This window comes from Trachemys scripta, chromosome 2 (assembly GCF_013100865.1).
Source record: "Trachemys scripta elegans isolate TJP31775 chromosome 2, CAS_Tse_1.0, whole genome shotgun sequence".
Taxonomy (NCBI): Eukaryota; Metazoa; Chordata; order Testudines; family Emydidae; genus Trachemys; species Trachemys scripta.
In genome coordinates, this window is record NC_048299.1 from 282,453,167 (window position 1) to 282,471,669 (window position 18,503).

At 47.3% G+C, this 18,503-nt stretch overlaps 2 protein-coding genes across 6 annotated transcripts in view; one reads left to right on the forward strand and one right to left on the reverse strand.

Moving 5' to 3' along the window:
- The window catches only part of SCRIB (scribble planar cell polarity protein), a gene marked incomplete in the record, with an annotated part of 213,321 nt that extends 204,020 nt beyond the window's left edge, over nucleotides 1-9,301 (forward strand). The window contains 1 exon segment of the mRNA XM_034763808.1: nucleotides 7,172-9,301. Within this exon segment, the coding sequence (XP_034619699.1) occupies nucleotides 7,172-7,332 (161 nt within the window).
- Nucleotides 1-18,503, reverse strand: part of IQANK1 (IQ motif and ankyrin repeat containing 1) — a 173,937-nt gene that overhangs the window by 29,756 nt on the left and 125,678 nt on the right. For 4 of the 5 annotated variants that reach the window (XM_034763811.1, XM_034763810.1, XM_034763809.1 and 1 more), the window contains one exon: nucleotides 11,870-12,092. The exons of the other annotated variant lie outside the window; for it this stretch is intronic. In XM_034763811.1, the coding sequence (XP_034619702.1) occupies nucleotides 11,918-12,092 (175 nt within the window). In that variant the 3' untranslated portion in view covers nucleotides 11,870-11,917. Of the gene's footprint in view, nucleotides 1-11,869; nucleotides 12,093-18,503 lie in introns of those variants that run through there. 5 annotated transcript variants of the gene reach the window in all.

Sequence of the window (18,503 nt, forward strand, 5' to 3'; positions counted from 1 at the left end):
TTGTATAATGGTACTAACACTTCCCCGTCTCTACTGGAAATACCTCAGCTGATGCATCCTAGGACTGCATTAGCCTTTTTCACAGCTGCATCACACTGCTGGTTCATAGTCATTCTGTGATCAACCAAAACACCCAGATTTTTCTTTTCCTCTGTCACTTCCAACTGATATGGCCCCAGTTTATAGCAAAAATTCTTGTTGTTAGTCCCTAAATGCATGACTTTGCACTATTAAATTTCATCCCATTTCTATTATTCCAGTTTACAAGGTCATCCAGGTCATCTTGTATGATGTTGAGCTACCCATTATATAGGAGAAAGCTCACAAACTTTTCAATATTCTCCATCTGACTTTCCCCTGCAATTGGCAATGCTAATCCATAAAGGGACATTGATCATTCACTCATAGATTCACAAAGTCTTTGAAAGACCTTTGGAAGAGTCTAGCCTCCTCAGTTCTCTCAAATATTGTAGCTATGAAGAGGTATCAAATCCCTCGGAAAGGGTTTAAGAATTTCTACTCCCATCCATGCCCGTGGTCCTTAGTGAGTTCGGTAGTTGAAGAAAAATCCAAATAGGCTGAAAAATTCAGTCATTTCCAAAGATAAGGACCCCAAGAGACGTAACCTCTTAGGCAGGACCTCTTTGGCTTCTCTCCAGCTAAGGATAGACAATTTTTCTCCATCCAGCAACTCAGCAGCAACAATGGGTCTGAGTGAAATCTTTCCACCACTTTTGGTCTTGTACCATCTCCACAGCTTTGTTCATCTTTAAACCTTTTTGTTCCATGTCATTCTTCACCAAGTCTATCCAATGCATCTGCGGTCTTCTTCTATTTCTAGTTCCTTCCACTCTGGTATGTATCACCAATTCTGGTATCCTTTCTGGGTCCCTTCTCGACATATGTCCAAATCACAATAGTCATCTTTCTTGAATCTTCTGTAACAGCCTTATTTCTTGCCCTAGCCATTTTCTTATCACTCCATTTTTTATTTTCTGCAGTCTTGACACTCTCAGTTATTCCCCTCAGCCTGTTAATCTCTGCAATCAATATCTTACATTCATTGGCTTTCCTGCCACTCCAACATTCCCACCCCTACAGTAGTATCGACATGACAGTTGTCTTATATATACTATTTTCATTTTTATCTAAATGTCTTTAAGTCTTCCTGGTCTTGCAGTTTTCTGAATGCAGTATAGCTAATCCAATTCTTCTTTTTATGTCATCTTCACAATTCCTATTCTTCTATACTAGTCCTCCAAGCTACACTCATTTTTCTACTTGTTCCAGTTGTCTCCAATTTTGATCTTTACCTCTTTCTCTAGTCTTCCAATTACCATAATTTTTGTCTTCTCTGTGCTGATCTTCAGTCTGAATTTTCTGCTTTCCTGGTTTACCTTGTCAGTTATTCTCCGTAAATCCACCTTTGTCAATGCTAGGAGGCTGAAAACTAAGATCTATGATGTTGACAAATGGGAAGAGCCAGATCTCAGAAAAAGAATATTGTGCAGAAAACCATCACTTTGTGACACACTTCAGGGTTACCTAAGGTGTCTGGAGTGACCACAAGCTTACAGAGTGAGAGAGACTCATCGGTGCACACCCAAGGAAATCCTCTCTAAACTTTTTCACAAACTCAGCCATCTATTCTCCTTCTGCTTCAGGGCCACACTCCCAAGAATCTTTGATAAGATCCAGAGGGCCCCTGACTTTTCTCCCATAAAGCAGGTCAAGTGGGATGAACCCCATGACTGTTGGGGCACCTCCTGGTGAGACCATAACAAATAGGGCAACATTACATCCAAGTCACTTGCCCTCCTGTTCTCATACATTTTTAACATAGACTTTAAGGTCCCATGACTAAACAGTTTTTGGGTGATATGGGGCAGATCTCAATTGTTTTGCCCCACACATCCTCCATTACTCTCAAAATAGGTGGAACATGAAATTTGAACCAAGATCTGATAAGATCTCTTTTGGAAAACTCATCCTGCTAAATATGGTAAACAGTGCATCTGCAACTGTTCCAGTTTCCACGTTTGACAGAGCGACCACTTCCAGATATCTGGCAGCAAAATCCACCACTAATATAAATCTTTTCCCCTTTTGGCATGGCCTGGATAATGGCCTTATGAGATTCAGGCTGACCTTATAAAACCCTTCTTTAATCACTGATAAAGGATGCGGTGGAGCTGTATAGAGACCTGTGGCCTTTTCCCGCTTTTGACGTAAGTCGCAAGTTTTGTAGTACTCCTTTACTTGATTCTGGATATTTGGCCAGTAAAAGTTTTTTCTTAGCCTCTCATAACTCTTTGTTAATGGCAAACTGGCATTGGTAGGCTAGCAGCAGTAGCTCCACATGATGCTTTGTGAGTACTGTTAGCTCTCTGTAGGGTGGCACCTATTTTTCCCCACTGGGGCTTCCCTGTATATTCTGCCCTCCTCCCTAAACCTTCCCCTGCTCTCTTTATCTTGGGCACTATTAGAATGTTTTCCCAATGAGTTGTCTGCACTTGATTCAGCAGCAAACTCCCCTTAGCTTTTGCTTGCACTGAGGGCTGACTCCTTGGCCCCCTCCCCTGTGGACATATCGTCACTCTCTGCTGCTAAAGGTACAGCGGTCTCCCCTCCCCCTTTAGCTGCCTCCCCCTCTGCAGATTTACCTTTGGAAGCCCAGGAACATCCTCTCTCTTGCTCTGGGTCACAATATTAATAGCCCTATGCAGTGAAATAATATAATTCCCCAGGTATATTATGGAGAACACCCACCTTCAACCTTCCTACTCCGTGAACCAAAGGCACTCTGAATTCAGATTTCCCCAAGGCAAGGAGCGTTACCCTCTCCCTGGGAGCATATCAGATTCCTTAATCATATCCTTCCTGACAAGTGTGATCTGGGCTCCTGTGTCTTTACACACTTGGCACATCCTGCCATTTACCCTGGCATCTTTAATAAACTCTTTGTCCATCTCCAGGAGGTCAGAACGGACAAAATTAACTGGGAGCTCCTCAGATATGCCAGGGGTTTCAGAGCAAGGATAGTCTTATTAACCTGGGCAGTTTGGAGTTGGTGTCTGGATTCAACATACATATTTGCTCCATTATTTTTCCAGGTGCTGAAGTTAAGCTGGTTGGTCTGTAATTCCCTGAGTTGTCGTTATTCCCCTTTTTATAGATAGGTTCTATATTTGCCCTTTTCCGCTTCTCTGGGATTTTTCCCATCCTCTATGAGTTCTCAGAGAGAATCGTAACCCTAGTCACTAATGGCTCAGAGACCTCTTCAGCCAGTTCCTTAAGTATTCTAGGCTGTATTTTGTCAGGTTCTGCCAACTTGAAGACATCTGACCTGATCCTATCCCATTTACACTGATGTTCACTATGTTAATCCTCCAATCACTGCTAATCTTTTTGGTTACAACTGAAACAAAGAAGACATCTAACACTTTGACTATTGCTGCGTTTTCTATCATCATCTTTCCCTCCTCAGTGGGTAATGGGCCTACCCTGTCCTTGGTCTTCCTCTTGCTTCTAATGTATTTGTAAAATGTTTTCCTGTTACCTTTTATTTTCCTTGCTAGTTTAAACTCATTTTGTGCCCTGGCCTTTCTGATTTTGTCCTTACATGCTTGTGTTGGTTTTTTAATATTCATCCTTTGTAATTTGACCTACTTTCCACTTGTATGACTTATTTATAAGTTTCAGGTCACTGAAGACCTCTTGATCTTTTACCATACTTCCTATCTTTCCTTTGCATTGGGAGAGTTTTCTCTTGTGCCCTTAATAATGTCTCTTTAAAAAAAATACCTACTTTCCTGAACTCTTTTTTCCCTTAGATTTGTTTCCCACAGGATCTTACCTACCAATTCTCTGAGTTTGCTAAAGTCTTCCTTCTTGCAGTCCATTGTCCATAGAATCATAGAAAATTCGAGTTGGACAAGACCTCAGGAGGTATCTAGTCCAACCCCCTGCTCAAAGCAGGACCAATTCCCAGCTAAATCATCCCAGCCAGGGCTTTGTCAAGCTGGGCCTTAAAAACCTCTAAGGATGGAGATTTCATCACCTCCCTAGGGAACCCATTCCAGTGCTTCACCACCCTCCTAGTGAAAAAGTGTTTCCTAAAATCCAACCTGGACCTCCCCCACTGCAACTTGAGACCATTGCTCCTTGTTCTGTCATCTGCCACCACTGAGAACAGCCGAGCTCCATCCTCTTTGGAACCCCGCTTCAGGTAGTTGAAGGCTGCTATCAAATCCCCCCTCACTCTTCTCTTCTGCAGACTAAACAATCCCAGTTCCCTCAGCCTCTCCTCATAAGTCATGTGCCCCAGCCCCCTAATCATTTTCGTTGCCCTCCACTGGACTCTCCCCAATTTGTTCACATCCCTTCTGTAGTGGGGGGCCCAAAACTGGACCAGTACTCCAGATGTGACCTCACCAGTGCCAAATAGAGGGGAATAATCACTTCCCTCAATCTACTGGCAATGCTCCTACTAATGCAGCCCAATATGCCATTAGCTTTCTTGGCAACAAGAACACACTGTTGACTGATATCCAACTTCTTGTCCATTGTAATGGCCAGGTCCTTTTCTGCAGAACTGCCGCTTAGCCAGTTGGTCCCCAGTCTGTAGCAATGCATGGGATTCTTCTGTCCTAAGTGCAGGACTCTGCACTTGCCCTTGTTGAAGCTCATCAGATTTCTTTTGACCCAATCCTCCAATTTGTCTAGATCACTCTGGACCCTATTCCTACCCTCCAGCATATCTACCTCTCCCCCTAGCTTAGTGTCATCTGTGAATTTGCTGAGGGTGCATTCCATTCCATCATCCAATCATTAATGAAGATGTTGAACAAAACCAGCTCCAGGACCAACCCCTTGGGGCATTCCACTTGATACTGGCTGCCAACTAGACATGGAACCGTTGATCACTACCCATTGAGCCCAATGATATAGCCTGCTTTCTATCCACCTTATAGTCCATTCATCCAATCCATACTCTTTTAACTTGCTGGCAAGAATACTGTGGGAGACTGTATCAAAAGCTTTGCTAAAGTCAAGATATATCATGTCCACCACTTTCCCCATATTCACAGAGCCAGTTATCTCATAGAAGGCAATCAGGTTGGTCAAGCATGACTTGCCCTTGGTGAATCCACATTGACTGTTCCTGATCACCTTCCTCTGCTCCACGTGCTTCAAAAAGGATTCCTTGAGGATCTGCTCCATGATTTTCCCAGGGACTGAGGTGAAGCTGACCAGTCTGTAGTTCCCCAGATTCTCCGTCTTCCCTTTATTAAAGATGGGCACTCTATTTGCCTTTTTCCAATCATCTGGGACCTCTCCCGATCACCACAAGTTTTCAAAGATAATGGCCAATGTTTCTGCAATCACATCAGCCAACACCCTCAGATGCATTAGATCTGGCCCCATGGACTTGTGCATGTCCAGCTTTTCTACATAGTCCTTAACCTGTTCTTTCACCACAGAGGGCTGCTCACCTCCTCCCCATACTGTGCTGCCCAGTGCAGCAGTCTGGGAGCTGACCTCATCTGTGGGGACTGAGGCAAAGTAGCAGTCTCTTCCAACCCTAATCTTCTATGATTCTTCCTAGCAATCCTTCTTTCTGGAACAATATCCCATCGTCGAAGAATCCAAAGCCCCCTCTCCAACACCACTGCGTAACCACACATTTACTTCCACAATTCAATGTTCCCTACCTGGGCCTTTTCCTTCAACAGGGAGGATGGATGAGAACACGACTTGTGCCTCCAACTCCTTTATCCTTCCCAGAGCCACATAGTCTGTAGTGAGCCACTCAAGGTCATTCTTGGCAGTATCATTGGTGCCCATGTGGGAAGGAGTAGCAGTTTGAGGGCTTGATCAGTCCCAGCAGACAGTCTGTCACATCCTGAATTCTAGCTTCCTCCTACCATTTCTTAGAATCATGAACTCTGTCATATCATGATCACTTTCACTCAAACAGCCTTCCACCTTCGAATTCTCAACCAGTTCTTCCCTGTTTGCCAGAATCAAATCCAGAACAGCCTCTCCCCTAATCGCTTTCTCCACCTTCGGTAATATAAAGTTGTCTCCATTCCAAGAATTTGGTGGATAATCGGTGCCCTGCTGTGTTATTTTCCCAACAGCTGTCTGGGTAGCTGAAGTCCCCCATCACCACCAAGCTCTATGATTTTGTTAATTATTCCGAACTAAGAGCTCTCAGTCTGGGGAATCTTCCCCAGGGAAGGCATGGGAATCCCATCCTGGAGCATTTAAAACGATGTGGAACAGTGTCCTGATTATAGAGAACATGCAGCTACATCCTACAGTGCTAGGGACATTACAGCTCAAACAATGCTGCACTCGTGTGGGAAAAGCACTAGGCATGACCCACGAGGGCCTGCACCAAGGTAACATGGTGACAAATACCTCAGAGCTAGTTACTGATCTGTAAGTCCAGTCCAGTGATGGTGACACCTGCTGCTCTCCCAAACCCTTCTGCCCTTGGTCATGGCAGAACGGGTTGTAGCAGCAGGTGGAAATGAAATATCTTTTCTTTGGCATCCAATTAATTTGTTCTGGTTTGACTGGAGGGCGGGAATGAGTCTGGGAGACCACAGGGCGTAGCTAGCTGTGAGGTTTCGGGGGGGGGGAAGTAATGCTTATTCAGGACAAAATAAAAAAATTGAAATTTTTCATGGGACAGAAATTCAGAAAAATTCCATTTCAAGAGACCCAAAATGGGAATTTTTTTTTCAGTTTACCAACTGCTTGCCTGGAAGGGTCTTAGAGAGACAAGGCGGGGGAGGTAATGTTTTTTTATTGGACCAACTTGTGATGGTAAGAGAAACAAGCTGTCAAGATTACACAGAGCTCTTCTGCAGGTACTCAGAGTGTCACAACTAGATATAAGGTGGAACAGCTTGTTTAGCACAAGTCAGTATTTCAAGGGACTGACTGTTCAAGGTGAAGTGCCCCGTTAACATCCCTCCAGTCATAGGGAGGAAGGGAGGGAGCAAGGGAAGGGAGTTGTTAGTGGGTTATAGATTGTCATACTAAACTATAAATCTAGTGTCTCTGTTCACAAAGTGATCGCTCTGTATCTCAGCGGCATGCTGCTCTGTGGGAAATACTGTCTGTCTCCTGCCTGATTCCTGTCTGTCTGTCTGCTCAGTTCCCCAGGAGCAGGGTGGGCCTGCAGAGGAAGAGGAGCTGTTAGTAACTCACGATTCCTCAACACCCACCACATCAGCACTTGAAGAAATGGCTCTGTACAGCAGCAAGCGCAAACTCCGGCACAGCCGTCGCAGTCTGGAGGCTGCTGTCCCCACATAGAGGGCAACAGGACAGCCCAGCACAGGGCTCTTCACCTTCCTGCACTCCACAGACAGCACTGGACTGGGTCCCACAGCTGCCTCCTTGGCATTGGCTGGGAACTGCGCACCCAGGAGGCGTTGTGGTTAACTAACTTCCTTTAGGCTGTGAACCTCCTTTTTCTCTCACTACCCACAGTGCACTGGGGCATGTGCTGAACAAAACAGGACAGTGCTGGACTTGTAGATGTCTGACAGGGGAGGGGGGGCAGGGCAGTGGGCAGCAGCAGTTTGTTAGTCTGTAAATAGTATGTGTGTGTGTGTGTGTGCGCGCATGTGTGGGTGTGTGACGCTGCACCTGTTATTCCCTCCTCTTGGGTTTTTCAGTGGCTACTATGGGGGCTTTGTTCTGATATGACTTAGCAGAAGGGCCAGCCCTTTACTCCCTTCTAAATCCCACTGATTTGTCAAAAGCCAGCTCCCCCCCAACCATGGAGTGTCATGTCCGTGCAGAGGCAGGGATCTGTGACATCTCTAGAATGCATTGTCCCCATTCCACTCCACCACCAGGCCAACAGTCATCTGGCTTGTTGTGACGCTGTTCCTCTGGCAACAGCTCTGCCCCCCAGATGCACATGTAATTCCTGTAGCATAGGCTGTGGTCCATTCTAGGCAAACACACTACATGGGGAGGGGGACATGTGGGGAACAGGTGCTGACTGTCCTGTGTGAAAGTAGCATACATGAGCTGGATGAACTAGAGCAGATGGGAGTGCAAGGCTATAGCAGTGTATGCATGTGACAGCAGTAGGGGCAGACTAGTTGGGGATTAGAATGTGGTGACACAGCAGTAGGCGGTACAAATAAGGAGACAGTGAGGGTAAGGTTATAGTATGGGGTGCAGGGAGTAAGGTGGGATATGGATTGGCTGGGGTCAGGGTGCAGGATGATGATGGTACACAGAGAGTGATGGTGGTGGCAGCAGAAGGTGGTGGCTCTCTGTGTTGCCCATGACCACTGAAGTAAAATGTGAGTTTTAAGGGAGGTTGGAGCACAGACAAAGTGAGCACCATGCAGGGAGATAATGGATAACGAGATATGCCGCGCACTAACTACACACCCTACGGTCTCTCTCTGACAACTTGGTGGCGTCCTGACACTTTACCTACAGATTAGGGCAGACAAGAGATTCTTTACACATGCACCAAGGACGTTATTGCTGGCTTCCTGCCTGGAACAAAGGCTCTGTCAGCCTCAGTACCAAGTGAACCCAAGGATCTGGGCCAGTGACTAGGGGCCTATGTCTACCAGTGAAATTAGTGTTTCTCTTGTTCTTACTGCCCTCCGCGAGTTAAGCAGCCCTTATCCACACAAGCCCCAAATCAAAGCAAGGCATCTGAGCTTGGGCTTGGCAATGGTCTGAGTGATCTTTCCACTCCCTCTAACAAATCGGTGCTCTCTTATTTGCTGATGCCGCCAGCAGTAAGCCAGAGTTGGCCCTTAATCCTCCCAGTGCCAGGATGTGACTAGGGAGTGGAGGGCACTTCTGCTTGTACATTTACTAAATGACTGGATGCGGTTTCTTTTAGTTGAGAATCTCCTCTCATCACACCAAATCACATGGCTCATTTTCACTGAATTGATATGTTTAATTTTACAGGGCTTGGACAGGGGGAAATCCAATAATCTATCAAACTGCAGCCATGGCTGCTGCCATCATCAGCAATTTGAGCTTTTCCTTTTTAAAACCTCATTTTAGTATTTGCTTTTTAACAAAAGCAATTTCTGGAAACAATCATGAATTGGTTTTGGTGACTAACTTGTGATTTTCCTTTCCTTTTGCGGTACCTGGGTGCCAGGCTCTGATCTCTCTCCTCTCCTGAGAGATGCAGAGGAAAAATTAGCTCATCAAGACTGTAACTAGTGAAATTTGTACAACCAAAGAAATCTATTTTGTGGTTCAAGGAGAATAAAGTTTACTTTACATTTTAGAGCCTGTGTCTGTCTGTGGATGAAGCTCTTTCCTCAGGCCAGTGGGCAGCAGAAGAAGGGCCTCTCTCTATTCACTGCTTCTACTTTCAAATCTAGAGAGCACCAAGTCTTCCAGCATCTCTGCCTCAACGTCCATCACATCTGCCCTGCTATGGTCTCTCCCATCTTGAGACTTCTTTCAGAGATTTCATGGCTAGTCAGCGAATGGCCCCAAACTAATTCCCAGAGCATATTTTTTAGAAAAACATCCAGTCTTGATTTAAAAATTGCCTGAGATGGAGTGGTCACCACAACAACTGGGTAAATTGTTCCAGTGGTTAATTATGCTCATTGTTAGAAAATTACGCCTTATTTCCAGCCTGAATTTATTTAGTTTCAACAGCCACCCATTGGATCGGGTTAGACCTTTCTCTGCCAGACTGAAGAGCCCATTATTGAATACTTGTTCCCCATGTACATAGTTGTAGACCAAATCAAATTATCTTTTAACTGTTCTTTGTTAAACTACATAGATTGAGCTCCTTGCGTCTCTTATATTCCTTGAACTCCTTCCTGTCCCCCCATCACACATCAAGTTGTGCATGTCACCTGCCAATGTAATCACGTTTCACACTCTCACACACACAAACGCATGCTCTAGAGGGCAGGCTCTCATAGATGGGGAACCCACGCTTTCGTGAAGCAACCTGCACAGCAAGGCATCTAGTGGCTACCACAAAAGAATCCTAGCAGTGGTAGGGCCTAGATGGCCCATAACTCAGCCCTTCCCTACCCTGGGGTGAGGCATTGTAAGAACAATCCCACCAACTGCCCCCTCAGTAAGTATGTTCACATTTGCTTCAGGTGGCTACTTGTCATCTTGATGTCAGCATGGCCACTTTTCAGCAGGCTATAGGGGACATGCTGCCACTACAGGACAGTTGCCTGCTGGGTGCTAGAAGAACTAGGTTCAAGAGAGAAAACGTATGCAAGCAGCGATGACTAAGTGTGTATGAAAAACAAACAAACCACCATTTTAAGGGTTAGTCTTCCACTATCCATGCGATGGTGCCACAAATCCACCCTGATGCTCGCCACTTGACCTATGGGCATTTGGACTGCATCACATTGGGGACAGGATGGCTGCATCCCTCCTTGAAACACCCTGCACCCATGTTCAGACAAGGCTATAAAACTAAGGAGCTTTTTATATCAATAATACGGTCACCTCTAGTTTGGGTCTGTAAAACTCCAGTCAGTATCAGATTTGTTCCAGGTTGGCTGCTGGTCCGGCTCATCTGGGCTCAAGCTCATATCCCACTTCCTGCATTCAGTGAGCAAAGCCATGCTTCCACAGAGAATGCACGCTACCATCCCTCTAGTGCTAGCAGTGGTTTAGCTGCCCTCATATAAACGAGACCTTGACAGCTTTTGGGCCTTTTAACAATGCCAATTAAATCTGCCTACAGCAAGTGCTGGACGCATCTGGAGCCTTGGCTACACTGCAGCTGCCATAGCCAAACTGCAGCTCTTAAGAGCCAGACTTGTGATTAAAGGGCCTGAGCATGGATAAGGCCTAAGGGTAACTAAGATGCAGACACCGAGTCCCTGATAGTGACAATGGGTGCAGCCAGGCACAGGTCAATGCACTCTTTATTAAAGACGTGTGTGTGCTAGGCCCTGTTAGTGACACCATTAAGACCTGGGTGAAGGGTAAAGGCAGGCCGACCCCCCCGTTACATTATGCTGGCAGGAGAACAACAGGCTCAGTGGATCTAATGGAAATGGCACCAAGATGCAGCCTCCTTCAGCAGTTGCACTAAAGCGGTAGTCGAGAAGAAAAAAACAGGCTACACTAAGTCCAGTGGCGGGGGGGGGGCAGGATCATAAACAGAAAGGAGATGACTGCAGGGGTCAGGCAGAGGCACTTTTCTTTCATATTTCCTGCCTGCTGCTGAGGTATCACAGCACAAAGGGCAGGCAGCGGCAGCTCGAGGCACCAGCGCTCCAAGCGCGTGCCTGGGGCAGCAAGCCGCGAGGGGGACAGCCTGCTGCTCCCTGCGAGGGCAGCCATCAGGCAGCCTTCGGCGGCATGCTTGCGGGAGGTCCGCCGGTCCCGCGGCTTCGGTGGCAATTCGGTAGCAGGTATGCCAAAGCCGCGGGCCCAGTGGACCTACCGCAGGCATGCCGCCGAAGGCAACCTGCCTGCCGTGCTTGGGGGCGGCAAAAAAGCTAGAGCTGCCCCTGAGGGCAGGGACTGCAAGAAACGGCCTCATCGTCCTACTCGCTGTCTGAAAGAAAATGAACATCTCACCGAAGGTGAGTCATTGTCTGGGGAGACAAGCTGAGCCTGCAAAGGGGCCTTGAAACATAAATGTATAGCCTTGCCCATAGTGCTGCTGAACATAATTGCATCCTGCAGTCTTAGCTGCTGGAAGGGTGAGTTCAGCTCAGCTATTTGGCACCTCCCCATCTGCCCTATTATGATCCCTGCACTTTGTGGCCTTCCCTTCAGAAACGCAGAAAGCCAACCCCCAGCACTGCCCATGATTGGTTACAAAACACAAGCCTTGTAATACAACTTCACTTTAATGAGACACCAGCTGCCACCTCACTTGCTGCCCGTTGCCCCATGCCTACAGGCTGCACTTGGCCAGAATGACCCGAATTGGAAGGAGAATTTGGAGCAATTCCTCAGGGGGCTGGTGACGTTTGATGACAACAAATAATTTAAAGTTTCCAAGTCTAGTTGCTTGAAATTCAGTTGGTGAATACTCTGGTCCATCTGTTGCCCTGACTAAGGACAGGTACCTGTAAGAGGAAGGAGACAGGCAGTTGAACAGCACGGTTTATAGGCGTGCTGTTACTGAGCTCACCTGGCCACACTGACTTCTGCTTCTAAAAAGGCACAGGTGGTGTTGGATGGACACTGGCTCAAGGAAACACAATTCCCCTGGGTAGGGCCAGCAACCTCCGAATACTCAAACAAAGGCACCAAAGTTGTATCTGTGCAAAGCGAACATCTCTGCCTTGATGATTGATGCTAACAATGGTGGAAGGAGAGAGCCGTGAGATGGCAGCTGAAGCCATGAAGAGCTATGAGTTACATAGGGGCGAAGTGTAGACAGTGCCATAAAGACGCCTGAAAGCCCTCAATGGCGTGCAAAAGGGGCTGCCCTGAGGGAATACTGAGCATGGTACTGTCTCAGAAAAGGGCACTGGTGACTAAATACTTCTGTGGATCTGGCTCTCACTCCTTTCCTGCTCCTTGCTGAGCTTTGGTGAGGCTTTCCTTTTCTCACAGCCCCCCCCCCCTCCCCCCGCACCCCTGCACTGTCTTAGACCCCCTCATGTTTGCTCTGATGCCATCCTGTGGCCCTGCCCTGCATAACCTTTCATGGTTTCAGGTACCATCTCACCCTCCCGCTCCCAGGCCCTGCGCTAACTCAAGTAACATTGAACTGCAAATCTGGGTCTCCTACATCCCAGCTAATCACTTAGCTATTGGTTATAAACACGCCCACCCACGTACTTCTAGCTGGCTTTTGTGGAGGACTTAGGCATGCTCTGAGCGGCCTGCTAGCTCAGGGCCCTTAGGCACGATAAGTCAGTGGCTGCAGCGTTTGAGAATGCTGCCAGGCTTAGGTGCAACCTCACGTGCTGAGTAGCTGTGTGATGTCAGGACGTAGGTGGGTAGGAGACTTTACTGGCAGAACCTTTGGTGTCTACAGGGTTATGTGTCAACTGAGCTGGCTCTGTCATGGCAGTGGCGCCTACATTATGGACTAAAGACACAGTTAGCTGCCAAAGTCCTTTTATAAAGCTAGGCGTTTGGGACTGCACCTCTCTCCAACACATATAAGAAACAGTTCTAGTGTGTTCACAGGGCTTGGCCACACCTTCTTCTAGCTACAGGTCCCATTCGCTGCCTTCAGCAGTGCAGAGAACATGGAAGTGCTGCAGTCACACCTTTGCCACTGGAACCCCAGCTTTTATCACAGCAGCAGCAACAAACATCATGGCCCCTGCTCCATCACCCCCTCAGTGCACTGAGATTTCCGTGGCCCAGTCACAGAATGCTTTGACTCTGTTTGTTCCCTCTAATGGAGGTGTAACCCTACCGGGGCAAAACAAAGGGCAAGAGATGCTAGATCTACAAGGCCTCTTGGGACCATTCTCGTAGGGGCCAGTGCTGCTTTGTAAGAAAGAGAGACATTTGTTACAGAGGGAGGTCTCTGCACACCCCAACTTTGCTCCAAAGCTATTCAACAGCTCAGGCGCACACGTGGATGCAAGCAACAAGCCATGTTCAAGAATGCATGGAACAAACAGAGGAGCGAAAGAGAGACATGCAAAGGACTCAAGGGTGCAGACCAAGTAACCACCAGGGAAGCAGGTTTTCTCTCTCCTCAACCATCAAGGTTCTCTGGTAACCATCCCCAATGAGCTGGATAAGGCTTTCAGGAAGGAGTGTACCACATAAAGATAGATAAAAAGCAGGGATTTTTTTCAAAAATCAATTTTAAAATAAAATAAAAAAAATCAATTATTGTAAGTTCTTTTCAAAACTAAACCTCTTCAAATTTAAATTTGAGACTATCTGTATTAATGCCTGAACTTGTTATACCCATTACATAAATAAAAATAAATATGCTGAAACAACAAACTTTTTCACAATCAGCTTCAGGGCAGACGCACTTTCTGCATAGTGCCAGAGTAGAATCAAGAACCCAGCAGTGTGCACCATTGGAATGGGCTGGCACGCACTCACACCTCTCTGCCTCGTCTCCCATCCTGGAGCGTTCCAGAGGCATAACAGACAGCAGAATCCAAACCAGTAGTTCTCAACCAGGGATCCGCAGCCTCCTGGGGATCTGCAAGTTGGTTTCAGGAGGCCACAGGGCCCCATGGCTCCAGCCCAGCACCCTAAGCCCCGGCACTTCTATGGGGCTGAAACCAGGAGCAGAGCCACAGGGAGACCCGAGCCCCAGCACTCCCCTCCCCGCCCGCCTCAGGGATAAAACCCCTAGCCCCGGTGCTCCTCCACGGGGCTGAAGCCCAGCGGCCTGAGCCACAGCGCTTTCCGCAGGGCTGAAGCTGGGAGTGATCCCCATGCGCCTAAAGGCTGGAGCCCCAGTGCCCCTGCAGGGCTGAAGTCCCAAGCTCCACCCCCGCCCAGAGCCCCAGCACCCCATGTGGCTGAAGCCCTGAGCCCCCCCACACCCAACACCGAGCAGGAAAGAAAGTCTGAGCTGAGCCCTGCCCCCGCTCAGAGCCCCCAACTGAAGCCCCGAGCCCCACCCTGCCTGGTGGCCAAAGTCCAGAACCCTACCGCAGCTGACGCCCCAAGCCCTGCAGAGCTAAAACCCCAGAGCCCCCACCCCTCTGGGAGGGGCGCTATAAAAATTAGCATTAGCAGCCAAGCACAGATGTGGAGTCAGGCCTCAAAGCTCTGACTGACCCATATGTGGGAAGGGCCTCTTAGAAGAGAATTTTATTAAACTATTGTGGGTTCTGCGCTACCAACCTCCAATTTTAATTAACTTCCAGTTCTGAGCCAGGACCAAGACGTTTTTAGGTCCTGTTCTGGATTAGTGCCACTGCGAAATACACAGTGTAGTAAGTGAAGGCAATGTAGTAAGTAAAGGCCTAATGAAGGCCCAGTATGAGGCCTGAACCAAACTAAAGTAATGGTCAAGGCTTTGCTAGCATAGAAAGCAAAGTTAAGCTGTGAGCAAGAGGCAGGCCCTGCTCACAGAAGTTGGCAAGGAAAGGGCTGATGTTGCATAGTTACAGTATAAACATGGTACCAAGACACACTATACCGGAACATTCCACAGATAACATGGAACAGGCTGACCCATCCCAATGACAGGGGCAAAAGGGTGAAATGATGGATAGAGTTGTTTTGATCGAACCAACAGGTACAAGGTGAAAGGCGGCACCTTATTACGTAGAGGGGTTGTACCTTGCTACGTAGAGGGGTTGCACCTCAATACGTCAGGAGTGATGTGTAACTTGTTTGTACCTGTGTATAAGAATGTGTCCCTGGGGTGGTGTCTTTGTCCGGCCACGGGGGCAGTGGAAAGTCCCGCCACTGAGCCGGGTCCTTGCCAAGAGGCACTTTTCTCGTAGTATGCCCTGATTGAGGCTTAGAAACCTACAGGGAACTGCAATTGTGTCCGAGATCGCAATAAACCTGGCCGAGGTGCCTTTGTATCTTAGTAGACTCTGTGGTTATTGGGGATTCTCGTCGGGTCTGCTGTGTCAGCTATCTGCGCAGAGCTGGGGCAGCACACAGAGGGAACACACGCACGCAGCCGAGTGATATCAACAGGAGAAAGCAGAAGCACCACACCGGTAGCCTCTCACAACACACAGCAATCCAGAGCATCAGTGCTAATGACTCCTTGATGCCAGGGCCTTCCTAGGTAGTCTCAGGGTCTATGATCTAACCCCTGTATGGAGAATCAGCTTGGGACTTCCATCCTGTTTTGGTTTCAAGGAGGGCTTGGTAAAGCAGGAGAGAGGGTTACTCACTTTGTGCAGTAACTGAGGTTCTTCGAGATGTGTGTCGCGGTGGGTGCTCCACTTCGCTTCAGGTGACAGTGCGTCCCGGCACCGTTGAGCGGAGATTTTCGGTACCAGTGCCTGGTCGGGCCACGCATGCCATTGGAGTCGCTTCAGCTCGCGCATGGTCCGACCCTTTCGGTTCCTTCTCTACCATAGAGTCCTCGTGTCGAACTCCAAAGTAGAGGGGACGAGCAGGGACACAGCTCAAAGAACCTCAGTTACGGCACAAGGGGAGTAACCCCAGGGCTCTGGGAGTACGGGTGAAGGAGTTTGGAGCGCAGGTGGTATTCTCTTCAATTCTTCCTGTCAAAGGTAGGGGCCCGGGCAGAGACAGATGCATCATGGAGGTGAATGCCTGGCTGCGAAGATGGTGTCGCCAGGAGGGCTTTGGCTTCCTAGACCACGGGATACTATTTGAGGAAGGACTGCTAGGCAGAGATGGTGTTCACCTTTCGAGGAGGGGAAAGACCCTATTTGGACACAGACTGGCTAACCTAGTGAGGAGGGCTTTAAACTAGGTTCGACGGGGACAGGTGAGCAAAGCCCACAGGTAAGTGGGGACCATGGAGACCGGGGAGATGGGTCGGAAACGAGAGGGAGTGTGGGCTATATTGGCAGAGAGAAAGGAGGGTCAGGACAAAACTGGGAGGAAAGATCAAACCAGAATCTTAGATGCCTATATACAAATGCGAGAAGTATGGGGAATAAGCAGGAAGAACTGGAAGTGCTAATAAATAAATACAACTATGACATTGTTGGCATCACTGAAACTTGGTGGGATAATACACATGATTGGAATGTTGGTGTGGATGGGTACAGCTTGCTCAGGAAGGATAGACGGGGAAAAAGGGAGGAGGTGTTGCCTTATATATTAAAAATGTACACACTTGGACTGAGGTAGAGATGGACATAGGAGACGGAAGTGTTGAGAGTCTCTGGGTTAGGCTAAAAGGGGTAAAAAACAAGGGAGATGTCATGCTAGGAGTCTACTACAGGCCACCTAACCAGGTGGAAGAGGTGGATGAGGCTTTTTTTAAGCAACTAACAAAATCATCCAAAGCCCAAGATTTGGTGGTGATGGGGGACTTCAACTATCCGGATATATGTTGGGAAAATAACACAGCGGGGCACAAACTATCCAACAAATTCTTGGACTGCATTGGAGACAACTTTTTATTTCAGAAGGTTGAAAAAGCTACTAAGGGGGAAGCTGTTCTAGACTTGATTTTAACAAATAGGGAGGAACTCGTTGAGAATGTGAAAGTAGAAGGCAGCCTGGGTGAAAGTGATCATGAAATCATAGAGTTTGCAATTCTAAGGAAGGGTAGAAGGGAGAACAGCAAAATAGAGACAATGGATTTCAGGAAGGCAGATTTTGGTAAGCTCAGAGAGCTGATAGGTAAGGTCCCATGGGAATGAAGACTGAGGGGAAAAACAACTGAGGAGAGTTGGCAGTTTTTCAAAGGGACACTATTAAGGGCCCAAAAGCAAGCTATTCCGCTGGTTAGGAAAGACAGAAAATGTGGCAAAAGACCACCTTGGCTTAACCATGAGATCTTGCATGATCTAAAAAATAAAAAGGAGTCATATAAAAAATGGAAACTAGGACAGATTACAAAGGATGAATATAGGCAAACAACACAGGAATGCAGGGGCAAGATTAGAAAGGCAAAGGCACAAAATGAGCTCAAACTAGCTACAGGAATAAAGGGAAACAAGAAGACTTTTTATCAATACATTAGAAGCAAGAGGAAGACCAAAGACAGGGTAGGCCCACTGCTTAGTGAAGAGGGAGAAACAGTAACAGGAAACTTGGAAATGGCAGAGATGCTTAATGACTTCTTTGTTTCGGTCTTCACCGAGAAGTCTGAAGGAATGCCTAACATAGTGAATGCTAATGGGAAGGGGGTAGGTTTAGCAGATAAAATAAAAAAAGAACAAGTTAAAAATCACTTAGAAAAGTTAGATGCCTGCAAGTCACCCGGGCCTGATGAAATGCATCCTAGAATACTCAAGGAGCTAATAGAGGAGGTATCTGAGCCTCTAGCTATTATCTTTGGAAAGTCATGGGAGACGGGAGAGATTCCAGAAGACTGGAAAAGGGCAAATATAGTGCCCATCTATAAAAAGGGAAATAAAAACAACCCAGGTAACTACAGACCAGTTAGTTTAACTTCTGTGCCAGGGAAGATAATGGAGCAAGTAATTAAGGAAATCATCTGCAAACACTTGGAAGGTGGTAAGGTGATAGGGAACAGCCAGCATGGATTTGTGAAGAACAAATCATGTCAAACCAATCTGATAGCTTTCTTTGATAGGATAACGAGCCTTGTGGATAAGGGTGAAGCGGTGGATGTGGTATACCTAGACTTTAGTAAGGCATTTGATACGGTCTCGCATGATATTCTTATCGATAAACTAGGCAAATACAAATTAGATGGGGCTACTATAAGGTGGGTGCATAACTGGCTGGATAACCGTACTCAGAGAGTTGTTATTAATGGTTCCCAATCCTGCTGGAAAGGCGTAACGAGTGGGGTACCGCAGGGGTCTGTTTTGGGACCGGCTCTGTTCAATATCTTCATCAACGACTTAGATATTGGCATAGAAAGTACGCTTATTAAGTTTGCGGATGATACCAAACTGGGA